Source organism: Stomoxys calcitrans, chromosome 1 (assembly GCF_963082655.1).
Source record: "Stomoxys calcitrans chromosome 1, idStoCalc2.1, whole genome shotgun sequence".
NCBI lineage: Eukaryota > Metazoa > Arthropoda > Insecta > Diptera > Muscidae > Stomoxys > Stomoxys calcitrans.
The window spans coordinates 143,474,196-143,489,077 of record NC_081552.1 but is presented as its reverse complement, the minus strand read 5'-3'; the positions used below and the strand labels follow the sequence as shown (position 1 = coordinate 143,489,077).

General features: G+C 41.3%; 1 protein-coding gene and 1 long non-coding RNA gene across 2 annotated transcripts in view; one reads left to right on the top strand and one right to left on the bottom strand.

Annotated features, from left to right (window-relative positions):
* The window catches only part of LOC106087785 (uncharacterized), a 95,850-nt gene that overhangs the window by 16,946 nt on the left and 64,022 nt on the right, over positions 1-14,882 (top strand). The gene's annotated exons all lie outside the window — the stretch shown is intronic.
* Positions 118-886, bottom strand: LOC106087784 (peptidoglycan-recognition protein SD). The gene is made up of 2 exons (XM_013252954.2): positions 633-886; positions 118-571 (listed from the first exon to the last, which is right to left on the bottom strand). Exons 1-2 carry the CDS (start codon positions 831-833, stop codon positions 191-193), a joined length of 582 nt encoding a protein of 193 aa, XP_013108408.1. The 5' UTR covers positions 834-886; the 3' UTR covers positions 118-190.

Below are 14,882 nucleotides of genomic sequence, written 5' to 3'. Positions count from 1 at the left end.
TGGTGGTGGGTTCCCAAGATTCGGCGCGGCCGAACTTAGCACGCTTTTACTTGTTCTATTTTACAATACCGATTGAATTAGAGCTAGTTTACCTCCGTTCAATGATTCACACTGGCATTTATGAATTCATATTAAGTACGTTGTGACTATTATATTTTTGATATTGAGAAATTGTTTTACAAATATTCTTTTAAATGTCGTTTGACCATTTGGGCCATTTTTGAATTTCTGCATAGAGAGCATCGCCCGGACTTAGGGTGGGCGACATTTGACGATGGCCAAACAGTTTGTAGTCTTCTTTCAGTTTTTGATCAGTTTGAAGTTTAACTATCAACGATTTTGCAGCATTTAAAGCCTCCAGACTGGGCAAGTTTTTGGTAAAGACTCCCATAAAAGCTATACTAATTGAACCAGCATTAATTCCTCTGGCTATGGCGCCTTGAAATCTCCATCCTCGACCTTCGTAAACATTGCCGTCGTTTCCCACAAGGTAATTGTAGGCGATATCATCATAGGCACCTTTGGTCATGTGAAAATTCTGAATTATGCGCATTTCTTGTGAGCACGCCTCCTAGAAAATCGTACAATAAAACATTTTTCCATGTCGAAAACCCTATTTTATCACAACATACCTTTCTACTGCACTCATTGCCGGCAGTGTGGGCCACTATTATTCTAGACACAGGCAATTCCAGCGGTGTCATTTCCGCGGTGGTCGGCTTTGCATTCCATTCCTTTCGAGTGACAATACTGGTCTCTCCTTTAATATCGCGAATAAAGCAAAACGTAGCAACGAGGCAAAGCCACAGGCATAATTTGCCTTTGAAAATCATTTTACGAGTTTGAAACGATTGTTGTGCTCAAAAGCTTATGAGGTCTGTCCGTTGGATCAGACTTTTATATGTACACAAATTTCACTCAACTACAGTGTCACCTAATAACATTGGAGATACTATTAGCAAATTTGTGTGTCGGTTTATATGATGGCTGTTACTATCTACCTATAAGGGCGATATTTTCATAATCGTTTCCTGGTTTTATACAGAGGTTTTCTGACACGATTTTTGTTAAATATCTAGTGGCGATTATCGCTGGATTTCTTTGTCCAGCTGAAACCAGGGTTTGAATTTGCAGCTATTTAGTGAGCCGATAAATGAGTATGCTGCAATACGCACATATTGCAAGGATACTCTTTGGCAATCAAAAATTGCTGAGTAACAGGTTGTGGCTATTGTGTGTGATGCTAGATGTTGCTTTTGGGTGGAGGTTCATTTTCTTACTGCCCTCGAAGTTATGATATGATCCAATATTCGTATCAAAGAGGCATAAGACAAACATTGCACAGCTCACACATTAGTGAGTAGGTGAAAGCATGTTACCTTTCTGTCGCTTAGCGGTCTGATGAAGCCTTGGTCAGCTTCGAAATCGCGATCTCCGTAGCCAGCCCAATGCATTTAAAGCACACCACTTTGCGCCTTAAATTTTTAACGGGTTTTTATTTAGCTTTTTATCCTAAATAGAAGCAAAATCAAAGCCTATTGGTTTCAGTTGGACAAATAAATCCAACAAAATTAAGAGTAGCGCAAAAAAAGATATCTAGTATATACAATAGCTTTAAAACTGGAGTTACTAAAAAGAGAGACCCAACAAAGCCTAACAAACAGGGACCCGACGACGGACCCATCACCGACTTCAAGATTCGGAAGACAAGGATAGGTAAAGATCCTAAAATTGAAACATTAGGCAGCGCAGCGATAGGAATCTCAATACGCTCTAACGAACAGGGAGCCGACGATGGTTCAATTACCTACTCCCAAGAAGCCAATTTACTTAAGATTTTGAAGACTAGTAAAGGCAAAGTTCCTAGTATTGAAACATCAGGCAGTACTGTGATTGGAAACACAATACGGCCTAACGAACAGGGACCCGACGATGGAACCATTGCCGACTTTATAAAGATTCGAAAGACAAGGATACGCAAAGAACCTAATACGATTACATCAGGCAGTGCAGTGACAGGAAAGTCAATGCAGTCTAATGAACAGGGAGCAGACGATGATGATCATCACCTACTCCAAAGATGCCCATTTAGTGGAGCACCAATGATTGAGGTAATCCAGATAAACCTCTACCGCAGCGAGACTGCTACACACGCTCTGATTGAGAAAATCAGCAAGGACAATATTCATATTGCCTTAATTCAGAAGCCATGGACGACACGGAACAAAGTTTCTGTACTGAACCATATCAACTATCAATTAATCTAAGCTAATAATGGTACTCGGCCGAGAAGCTGCGTTATTTGCCATACAAATTTAAATTATATATTTTCCCCAGATTTGCCAACGTCGGATGCAACAGTGGTGAGACAGGGAGACGATGGAGCATACCTGGCATCACTTTATCTGCCTTTCGACTCTCAGACACCGCCTCCCACATCGGAGCTGCAACGGCTGGTGAGGAAAGTAAAACTGAGAGGAAACGACGTACTAATAGGGTGCGATGCGAACTCTCACCACATTTCGTGGGGTAATACCAACAATAATAACCGGATCCAAGCCACGGCAGAGTTCTTGAATACTAATACGACCTAATAACACTTAATATTGGTAACACCGCTACCTTTGTTAATAGGATTAGGGAGGGGGACGATATGTTCGGAAAATTTAATCGATGAAGTTCAGGATTGGAGGGTCTCCATGGAACACTCTTACTCTGACCATTGTTACATTAAGTTTAGAATACCACGGCAAGTGCCGAATCCGATAAGCTTCCGGAATAAGTTGAAAACCAACTGGACAAAATTCGGCTCAAGGAATACCAGAGTCGAAAAATGTGCCTCCTGGAAGCTTTTCTGCGACCAGGTGGTTGGCATTGATGACGCCGGCAAGATGAAAAAGTTTCTCCCAAAAAGCCATGTTCAAACTGAAACTTTGGTATACGACATGTGATGTGAGAGCAGAAACAACGGAGGACATGTTGAGGCTTTTGATAAAAACGCATTTCCACAGGATACGAAGGGACTTACGGAGACACTGGAATCTTGGAAAAATGATGTTAATCGAAGGTTTTTCGTTACAGAATTTATGGTGAAGGAATCCTTGAGCAACTTCAAAACATTTAAGTCACCCGAACCTGATGGAATATTTCCGGCGTTACTACAGAAGGAGGCCGACTTTGTGGCGCCCCATCTGGCCAATATATTCAGAGCGTGTCTGGGACTTGCCAATACTCCGAAAGCCTGACAGGAGGCAAGGGTGGTATTTATACCCAAGCCCGGCATGGCAAGTTATGCGACACCAAAGAACTATAGACTTATAGGCGTTACGTCCTTTCTACTCAAAACCATGGAACGTATTGTTAAAACTATGATAAAGAGTAGGACATCCAGCGAACTGCTTAAATACAAACAGCATGTGCATGTCAAGGGGAGTTCGGTGGACATTGCCCTGGCGGTATGAATTAACATCGAGGGGCTTCAACGGACCGACACATTGATCCAATACTTAGACCAGTACCGGGTGGACCAGGTCCTTAGAGACTGTATAAGCCATATTCTATGGAAAGGTAGATAAATTGGGGCTCCCATGACATAAATATAAGGGAGAAAGTGGCAAAAGGCACGTCACATGGGACATTTTATCGCCACACTTATGGGTGACCCCCATAAATGACCTACAACAGGTTCAGAGAACATGTTGTCTTGGCATAGGCAGAGCGATGAGGACCACTCCTACTAGGGCAAGGGAAACCATTCTAGTTATTCGACCCATAGACATAAATGTTAAGTGTGAGTCAGTCATTACGGCTATGAGATTTAAGGCGATGGGAGAATGGATTGAGGATAGAAGCAGGTCATAACATAGCGGTATAATCGAGGCGACAGTAGGAAACATGGAAGGAATGGATGAGGTTTCCGATTCCATCGAATACCTGGGTCGACACTTGAGGTCGAATACGAGGAACTGCTGCCAGCGGCACAGTCATCGATTAACGTTACTCTAATATTGTCATCTGGAAGATCACGTTATACGAATGGATCATAGCTAGAGGTCAGAGTGGGCCTGGGGGTCTCCATAGAGAACCCAGGGACATAATATGATCCTGCAGGCAGAGATCCGGGCGACCACGGAATGCGTGAGATGGTGTAGTATTAACGCGAGGACGTCGAGTGTGTACATCTTTACGGACAGTAAAATTGATATAAGGGCAATAACAACCAGGACGGTAAGGTCACGAACGGTCTTGCATTGTAAAGAGGAGATTAACGCCTTCTCTGAGGATTGTACGTTCCGGATGGTTTGGGTGCCTGGCCCTAGCGGAGTAACCGGGAATGAGAAAGCAGATGATTTGGCAGTGAAGGCCAGCGAACTGCCGTCAATAAACTTGGTTAACCTGAAGTCTTTCGGGTCGACGCAGTCCGAGTGAAGGGTGTGGGCGATGAATGCGCATACAACGCTGTGGAACAGCGAAACGGTTGGTAGGACGGCGAAAATCCTATGGGGAGACTCAGATCGTGAGAAGACGAATGAGGTCAGTATAGCTCTCGGTATCGTAACGGGACACATAGGACAACGAGCTCACTTATGTAAAATCAGTGCGGCAAGTGATAGCATGTGGGGAAAATGATGAGATGTTGGAGCATTTCCTATGTCATTGCCCGCCCTTCGCTAACAGATACCGGCACTTAGGTGGGGACACAATACCAGACACGAACCAACTTAGGGGCGTGACATAGAAAACAATTAGAGATTTTGTAAGTACAATGGGATTCCTAACTTAGATTTTCTTTCACAAGCCGCTTACAGGCTTAGGTGTATGTCCATAGCGGCAAGGGACGGATTAACATCTGCACCCTCTTTTCAACCTTACCTGACCTAACCTAAAAAAAATGCAAAGATAGGCAATGTCAAACTTTATTCGGTCGACAGAGGCCTGGCCGTTTTTATACATTATACCACTGCTGTGGCATAGTGGGGGATTGAAAGAGAAGACGATTTGGCAGTGAAGACCTGAGTACTACCGTCAATAAACCGAAGCTGAATCCTTTCGGGTCGACGCAGTCCTAGTCCGAATAACGAAACGGTCGGTGGGACGACAAAAATCCTATGGGGAAATCCAGATTGTTTGAAGACGTGGCTATTGCTGAAAGCAACTAAGCTTGAGGTAGAACTACAGGCTCTCTAATGCAAAATCGATGCGTAAGTGATAGCATGTATAGGAAAAGGGGGGATGATGATGAGACGTTGGATCATTTGAAATGGAATTGAATTTTATTTAGGCCTGCACTACAAGACAAAGTCTTATAAATTACAGTACAGGTTTCTAATTTTAGTAGTACATTCGTCTTAATTTTATATAATGGGATTTTATATAATGCAAAAATGTACACTCATAGAAATTTGTTTGTAGAAACAGCAAATACGTTTGCTGAAACAGCAGAAAGTCTGCTAAACATGGAACAGTAGTAATTTCTTGCTAAAACAGCAAACATTTTCTGCTATTTTCAGATACAAAAAAGTTTAAAAGAGCTCAAAAATGTCGTAAATATTTCAAAAATGTTTATAATCTATATGGTTTTTAATTTTAACAAACATATAATTTAAAATTTTTTAAATGTTGTACAATTTGCTATTTTTCGATAGAATTTAAATAACAGCAGACAAAACTACTACTATTATATTTATGCTTTTAAACAATAAATGTACGCTTAAAATTGGCAAAATTATTTTTTTATGTATATCAAATACCTCAATCGTTGTTAAGAAGTTCAAAATTTTTTAATGAATTTATTCAAAATTTTAAAATGTCAATATCAGCAGATAGTGTTTGCTGGTATCATCAGACTAATTTTTCTGGGTGTACATACCCCATAAAACAGATACAATCAACCTTCACAAACAAGATAATAATCACGATTGAATAGAATTATAAACAATTTCTGAAGGAGGCAAATAGGTCATTGTCCGGCTTTCGCGGCTAACAGACATCGCCACTTAGATGGAAACACAATACTAAACATGACCCAACTTAGAAGCGTGGTATGGAAAACAATGAGGGATTTTGTAAATAACACGGAATTCGTGACCAAGACTTTTTTATACCCACCACCCAAGAATGGAATAACCGTTTGCACATCGAAATATCAATTTCCGACCCTATAATATATATATATATATATATTCGATCGTCTTAAAAATCTAAGACAAATTAGCCATGTCCGTCGGTCAGTCTGTTGAAATCACGCTACAGGCTTCAAAAATTAAACTTTGCACAGATTAAGATGGGTTACATCGGGCTATATCGTGACATAGCCCCACATTGACCGATCTTCCTATTTAAAGTTTTAGGCCTATTGAAACCACATTCATTATCGGATTTCGCTGAAATTTGGCACAATGTTTTGCGTTAGTCTTTGACATTTGTACTGAGTATGGTCAAGACCGGGCTATATTTGGAAATAGCTGTCATAAAAACTGATCTCGCGATTTAGGGTTTTGGGCCCATAAAAGGTGCATTTATTACCCGATTTCGCTGAAATTTGGCACAAGGATCTATGTTGGCTTTCCTAAATCTATATGGTTAAGATGGGTCTATATTTGGATATAGCTGCCATAAAGACCGATCTCTCGTTTTTAGTCCTTGGACCCATAAAAACAGTGTTTATTACCCTATTTCGCTGAGATGTGACACAGTGAGCTGTATTAGGCCCTACGACATCCGCATTCAATATGGCCCCCTTCGGTCTTTATTTGGATATTGCTGCTGAATAGAGCGATCTCCCGTTTTAATGTCTTGGGCCCATAAAAAGCCCACTTATTACCCGATTTCGCTGAATTTTGACTTGGTGACCTATGTTAGGCTTTTCGACATCCGTGTCCGACATCCAATATGGTAATTCTTTTTGAGTTTTACAAATAAAAGAGCCCTTAAAACACCAAAACTAAATTGTGCCCAATTTTTTACATAAAACTCCAAAATACCCCTTTCGGGCAAATATGGTTTCGAAATCGCCATTTTTAGTAAATTTGCTGTGAAGGCTGCATATATTGTTAGGTGGAAAACATTTTTTGCATGGGTTTAGGGGACATATGCAGTAAAAAAAACATGTGCCCAATTGGGGGATCTGGGCTTAGACATTTTTGAACTCGAGGGATTTTTCCAATTTTTTAATAAAAAATGCCTATTTTGAAGTATATATGTCACCAGTTTGAGTTGACATATCTTGTTCAAATGTCACTTAAATCGGCCCAGATTTAGATATAGCTGTCATATATGTATATCGTTAAATTTTCACCCCAAGAGCCACTGCAAGCGCATTGTTTGATCAATCTGAGAAGTTTGCTCGAAATCGGGTCAGAATTAGATGTAGCTCCCATATATATGTTCGTCAGATTTTGGGTAATTTGCAATAATGTTGTAATTTTTCAACCGTAGTTATTACAGTTTCAACATAATTGCTCGAAATTTGATAGGGATTGTCTGAAAACATCCGTTGAGGTCCATCAAAATTGGTTCAGAATTGGATATAGCTCCCACAATGTACTTATAGGTTAGGTGTAGGGTATTATACAGTCGCCACCGCCCGATTTTTGCGCACAACAAGCCGATTACAGGCTTAGGTGTACGTCCATAGTGGCATGGGATGGATTAATATCCGCACCCTCTTTTCAACCTAACCTAACAAAGTATAATATGTCATCGCCGGATAACTTTCGTAAATGAAAATATATTTCAAGCAGATGGGGGACTAAAATAGGGCGCCACCAAATAACTTCCCAAAACTGAAAATTGATTAAATCTCCAAAATTGGGAATTTATAACTCCCCAAAAATTCAAATGAGACAATAACCCAATGAATGAAACAAATCCCCAAATAGAAAATGAAATTGCCCCAACATTTTTGGGGGCGTATTTTATTTCCTTTTAAGGTTGACACAGATGTTCTACATGCCGTTCCCTTCGCATGCTATCACTTTCCGTACCAATTTTGCATAAGTGAGCTATGTATCCCGTTATGTAACCGAAAGCTATACTGAATTCCTTCATACTTCCTTTCAGTAATAATTGTAATCGTTGTTCATCACCCACGCCCCCAACTCGGACTGCGTCGAACCGAAAGGCTTCCGTTTCGGTTTATTGACTCTGGCCTTCACTGCCAAATCGTCTGCTCTTTCAATCCCCCTTACTGCGCTGTGGCCCGCCACCCAAACGATGCGGATCGTGCCATCCTCAGAGAAGGCGTTGATCTCCTTCTTACGCTCCAAGGCGGTTTGCGACCTTACCGTCTTGGTTGTTATTGCCGTGATGTCCTGTTTACTGTCCTATAGATGTTCGAAAGCCTCGCGTTAACACCACGCCACCTCACGCATTCCGTGATCGCCCGGATCTCCGCCTGCAGAACCGTATTATCAGGTCAGGCAGTCTAAAACAGATCTCAGTTCCTGGGTTCTCAACGTAGACCCCAGGCCCACTCTGACCTCTAGCTTGAATCTATATGTGTAGCATGATCTTCTAGATGAAAATACCTGAGTTCGGTCAATCCAAGACTGTGTAGCTGGCAGCAATGCCTCGCACCCGACCTCAAGTGTCGTTTCAGGTATCCGTTCGGAAATCTTTTCTATTCCTTCCTGGTTCTGGTCCTACGTCGTAAAAATTTTATCGCGATAGTATGACCTGCTCCTTTCCTCCATCCATTCTCCCATCGCCTTAAGTCGCATAGCCGCAGTGGCTGCCTCACACTTAATCTGTATGTCTATGAGTCGGATATCTAGAATAGTCTTGAGTGCTCTGGTGGGAAGTTTTTTAATTCTAAAGCAATCTTCAAGCGTATTCGCATTGTGGACTCAAAAAATTGCACAAAATCTCAGATTAATAAACCGTTTATAGTCATGCAGTATTCATTACGTCGACTCCGTTACGCCCCTGACCACTAATTACTTCACAATTCATTTCAGTAGATCCTCGCTCTTTGACGTTTTCAAACAAACTTAATGATCCCTTTTGGAACACGTATTGCTGTTGCTATGCGAAATATGTAATGGTTCTTCGATATCAATTTTTCAATTATTGCTTGTTATAACAAAATGAAATAACTGCCTAAAAATTAAGTTTGGGGATTTGTTTCATTTTTGAGATGGGGAGTTATTTCATAATGAAACAATGATAAGGGACCTCCTTTTTATAGCCGACCCCGAACGGCGGGCCGCAGCTGCGACACCTCTTTGGCATATTACCTAACAAATGTCGGCAGCATTTGGGGGATAACCACACCACTGCCTAATTTTTTTTTGTGATGTTCTCGCCAGGACTCGAACACATGCGTTCAGCGTCATAGGCGGACACGCTAACCTCTACGGTACGGTGGCCACAAAAAAAAAATAACTCCCCAAAAATAGTTGTTTTTGCTTTCTATAGAGCATTTTGGGGAGTTGTTGCATTTTCGATTTTGGGGGCTTATTTCATGGGGACTTATTTCATAGAGCCCAAAAAATAGTCACCCACCAGGTATTTCAATTTAATTATTTGGAAGGGTTAATTTTTCCAGCATTTATATAGTGGTTCTTACTTACTTATGTATAATGTCTCTATATGAACCTTTCTCTATGGAAATTAGCGATAGAACTGAAATCCTTGCTCCACCATTGCACGATGGAAACCCATAATGAAAAGTTTTTTTAACGTTTTCATAGCATTTCTGATTCTCGTTTTAGGTAAACACAAAATCAAAAACAAAAATGAAGATAATTTTCTCATTTCATGTTTTCAAAAAAAGAGAATTGAGCCCCAGGCTTCTGGAATGTCTAGGCAGGTCTGAAAAGAGGCCTTCTAAGGACATGAATTCTGCAGCAAGGATATTGCATAAACGTGGAAGTCTAGTATATTTATGAACCCTTAGGTAACTGTTGAGCACAATAAAATGGACTGTTGGAAGGTCCCATGGTTTCAAACAGATGTCCCATGGTTTCAAGGCTTCAGAGATTCTTGGAGAGCCGTACTCTTCTATTACTCTGAACTATCAGAGGTGTATTAATATCATTAAGTATGGATTTCAGTTACGAAGCGGAATAGGAGCTCAACTCCCCCCATTATAAGCTCCATGAGATTTTAGACTGAGTCTGTTTGCCATGATTTTTTTTTTCATTTTATATGTACACCCATTATTTTTAGTTGCGGGCATTGTTCAGTTACTGGTTCCTAAAATAAATGCTATCATTCTCCATCACTTGCGGATAAGAAACCAAGTAAGAAAGGGGGTTCCCTTATCATGACACATGCACAATTAAATGGTATTCTCTTAAAATGAATATGAGTACTCACATTTATGCACACAAATGTACGAAATTCTATTTTCATATGCATACGAGTACAACTAATGACAACAATTTACGTCAAAAAGGGTAAACATTAGGAAAAAGACCCAAATATGTCATTGCTTGCTCAGAACTAGTGCATGCGTTGGCGGTCATTACGTCATTACATTGGCGGACGGAATTTCCAGGGCATCCTATAAAATGGAGCCGTGTATAGCGGCCTAGCCAACTTGTACCGATGCAGCCTTTGAAATACTGGTGAAATATCGCCTGGATCAGCTCATTATATGGTCAAGAATGAATATATAACGTTCTCTACCAATGGCAAACGGATGGATATTGAAGGATCTTTCAGGTCCCGAATCCTTACTTGGGAGATTGGGGGAACTCAATCCCAATCTTTCAAGCAACTCACAGTGCAAAATTGTGGAAATAAGTCTGCCATTTTTAAACGGATGAAGGTATATTCAAGTTTTAAATAGTTATAGCTAAGGTTTTAACCAGATTACGTGCAAAATTTCAGGGCCCTAGAAGGCTCGAGGTCCCAATGGTGTGCCTTCAAATTAAGTCACCTCGGTTTTACAAAAGAACTAAGGCGAACATAAGAAATATGTAGAAGATAAGTGTTGGAGTGGGATAGTTACCTAAACCTCCCACTTGTGACTCGTTCGCGGATGACAGCAACCTCTGTCATTCATTTCCATTCGACCATAGGCCGAGTCTTCGAGAGATTGAAGACGGATTATGGACGTAACACTCTGCCAGGATTTGCTGGTCATTTCTAAGTGGGGTCGAATGAACAGAGTAGATTTTAATGCACGCAAAACGCAGTGCTGTCTGTTGTCCCACAAACGATTCACTGACACTTTACAATCGTCAATATATATCGACGGTGTATATATCAAGCATTCAGAGGCACTTGATGCTCTGGGCATGAAGATTCAATGTGATGTTCGTTGGTCAAAACATGTAATCGAAGTGTCGGAAGAAGCATTCATGTGCTTGGGCTTTCGTAAGCGGTGTGAGAAATATTTCATTGATCTTCTTCTGCTGATCTTCTAAATATCTACACTACGTACATCAGGCCGAAGATGGAATATAACTCGCATATATGGGCCGGAGCTCCAAAATCATCCTTGGAGCTACTTGAATGTGTCCAGAGGCGGGCGTTGGTGTTGATTGGAGATGGAAAGGGATCCAACTCTATTGTTTCCCTTGAACATCGTCGTAATGTAGGTTGTGTGGCGCTGTTCTATCGATTCTTCCACGGTGTGTGTTCTTCGGAAATCAGTCTTCTGATTCCTGACTTAAGGTTGTTTGTCAGAAATACAAGATTTTCTAGAAGCGCGCACCGGTTTGTAATCGATTGGCCAGCTGATCGAACCATGTACTATCGAGAGAATTCTTTTTCGCAATGACGGTTCATATGTGGAATCGAATTCCAGCGGATGTTTTTCCCGCTACATGCGAGATTCAGAAATTCAAAGCAAGTGTCAATAAACACTACTCCCTCTTTCCCCCCTGCTATCCTCTCCAACGCAATGCACTCCATACATAGGGGAAATCCTCTGCGTGTTGGTCGATTGAAAAAAATAGGCTATCAGCTGTATGGTATCACTGTGGAGTTACCTAAGGCTCCCACTTGTGACGATGTAGGCTGGTATCGGGCCGATACAAACTAATTGCTTTTGGGGATCAACGTTCAATTGAAATCTATCGTTGAGACCTAAAAAATGATTGGTGAGATTTGGCCAGGCGCAGCACTGGATTTAGCCAAGAAGGAAGATATTTCTTTTCGATCAATGGCACACGCATGGACATCAAGGATTCTCTCGGATCTTGAATTCATACTTGGAAGACTAAATGAATGTAATCCCAATCCTTCATTCACTGACTGGAAAATTGGTAGATTAGATTAGGCTGATGGCCGATCGGAGACATGCAGTAATCATGCTAAACTCCAGCTCTCTCGCAGACCTCAACCAATCTGAAAAGAGTTGTATCCCACGGATTCAACGAGTAGAAGTTAAAGGTCTATAGAAGCGGTGGGATTGGGGATTCAGGAGACGACGCAGCAGTTGTTGCTGAACATGTGTCTGAGGAACTATCGACCACATCGCTAAAGTCTGGCGGATTGCAGGAGACTGAAACGGGGTCCAACAAGACCTGTGTGGATGGTACATCCGGTTGGATTGGGTTTAAGTGTGCGCCAAAGGCAAGGACGAAACTGAAAGGGTACTTCGATAGCAGCAGCTAATGAAGCATTTAAGGCAGATTGTTCACACACAAGTGTCCAGTGTCCTGCGGGAAAGTGGGTCCACTGCTTTCTCGACTGCCCCTGGATGCGTAAGGAAAGAGGAAGAGCTCTTGGTGGACTCAGAAGACCAGGATAACGCAATAGTGGAGGAAAATCTGAATCCTGGCTATAGTCTTATATTGTAAAGCCGCTTCGGAGGCACTAAAGGTTCTTCTGGAACCATGGGCGTGTGGAGGAATGGTTCGTGGACTAGGTTAGGTTTCAGTGGCAGCCTGCCATCAGACTCACTTAGACGTTTGCGTCCATTGTAATACTACAGGAGAAGGAAGATGCCTTCTGGTTCCTACCGTTGAGCCATGCAGATCGCTTTGAAAGGGCCAACAACTTGCGAATGTTCACATCCACTAAATCAGACAAGTCCTCAAAGAAATGATTACCTAGACACAGATGTTCCAGGCTATACGAAATAAACCCCAATGAAATAACAAACAAAACAAGTAAAAGCGTGCTAAGTTCGGCCGGGCCGAATCTTATATACCCTCCACCATGGATCGCATCTGTCGAGTTCTTTTCCCGGCATCTCTTCTTAGGCAAAAAAGAATATGAGAAAAGATTTCCTCTGTTATTAGAGCGATATCAAGATATGGTATTGTGGTCCAACAATTAAATTACATGTTGGAGAACTGTGTAAAATGTCAGCCAATTCGAATAAGAATTGCACCCTTTGGGGGCTCAAGAAAATAGAGAGATCGATTTATATGGGAGCTGTATTGGGCTAATGACCGATTCAGATCATAATAAACACGACCTCTAGAAGCTCAAGAAGTCAAGACCCAAGATCGGTTTATATGGCAGCTATATCAGGTTATGGACCGATTTAAACCATACTTGGCACAGTTGTTGGATATCATAACAAAACACGTCGTGTAAAATTTTATTCCAATCGGATAAGAACTGCGCACTCTAGAGGCTCAAGAAGTCAAGACCCAAGATCGGTTTATATGGCAGCTATATCAGGTTATGGGCCGATTTGAACCATACTTGGCACAGTTGTTGGATATCAAAACAAAACACGTCGTGCAATATTTCATTCCAATCGGATAAGAATTGCGCACTCTAGAGGCTTACGAAGTCAAGACCCAAGATCGGTTTATATGGCAGATATATCAAAACATGGACCGATATGGCCCATTTACAATACCAACCGACCTACACTAATAAGAAGTATTTGTGCAAAATTTCAAGCGGCTAGCTCTACTCCTTCGGAAGTTAGCGTGCTTTCGACAGACAGACGGACGGACGGACGGACGGACGGACGGACAGACGGACGGACATGGCTAGATCGACATAGAATGTCGCGACGATCAAGAATATATATACTTTATGGGGTCTCAGACGAATATTTCGATTAGTTACAAACAGAATGACGAAAATAGTATACCCCCCATCTTATGGTGGAGGGTATAAAAAGTGAAATAAGTCCCAAAAAAAAAATTCATACATGTTTGGATTTATTGCATAGTGAAATAAGTTTAAAATTTTTGGGAACTATTTGACTTTTCTTGGGATTTACTTCGTTGTCTGGACACAAACACAGAATGTGTTCCATAGTCTGTTCTTCCTCGACGTCCAGCAAAGTCGTTACTTGCAACCTTCAGTATGTTTTCCGATCATACATTGACCTGTCATGACGGATACATTGAATGGGACGTCTGTTCTAGCCAGCGACAGCAGAGCGGTAGACTTCTTCAAGTCTAGATTAGTCCACATAGTTTTTTAGTGTTCACAACCCCTCCTTTGTGGCTATCTTTCATTCATTGCCTCTCGGGCATGATCCTGGAGACTTAGCTTACATGTTTCTTTGATTGCATGGATCTTCATCTGATATAAACTACAGTGGTCGGGTAACCTTCTCGATATGACCAACTATAGTCTTCAGAGTACACCCCAAAACACACCTGTTCGTCTGATTTGGAACCATCCGTACACAGATAAAAAATACAAAACCAGGTTTATTTAAGAAATTTGTACATTCAATTGAAAATTTTTGCCGAAATCGGTCCTGTATAGGAATTTGTATTGTTGATTAGGAATTTCGCTATCTGGATTTATGATAACCTCAAAATTCTAATTAAAGTTGTTATTAACTCCATAAACCATAAGACCCCAAAAAGTACATATATTCTTGATCGTCCTGACATTTTAAGTCGATCTAGTCATGTCCGTCCGTCCGTCAGTCTGTCTGTCGAAAGCACGCAAACTTTCGAAGGGGTAAAATACTTCTTGTTAGTGTAGGTCGGTTGGGATTATAA

Bases quoted from the DNA above. Each gene is read 5' to 3' on its own strand.
- LOC106087784 (XM_013252954.2), bottom strand. From the start codon at position 833: ATGATTTTCAAAGGCAAATTATGCCTGTGGCTTTGCCTCGTTGCTACG. The intron at 572-632 runs GTATGTTGTGAT...ACGATTTTCTAG, and splicing joins GCAATGAGTGCAGTAGAAAG to GAGGCGTGCTCACAAGAAAT.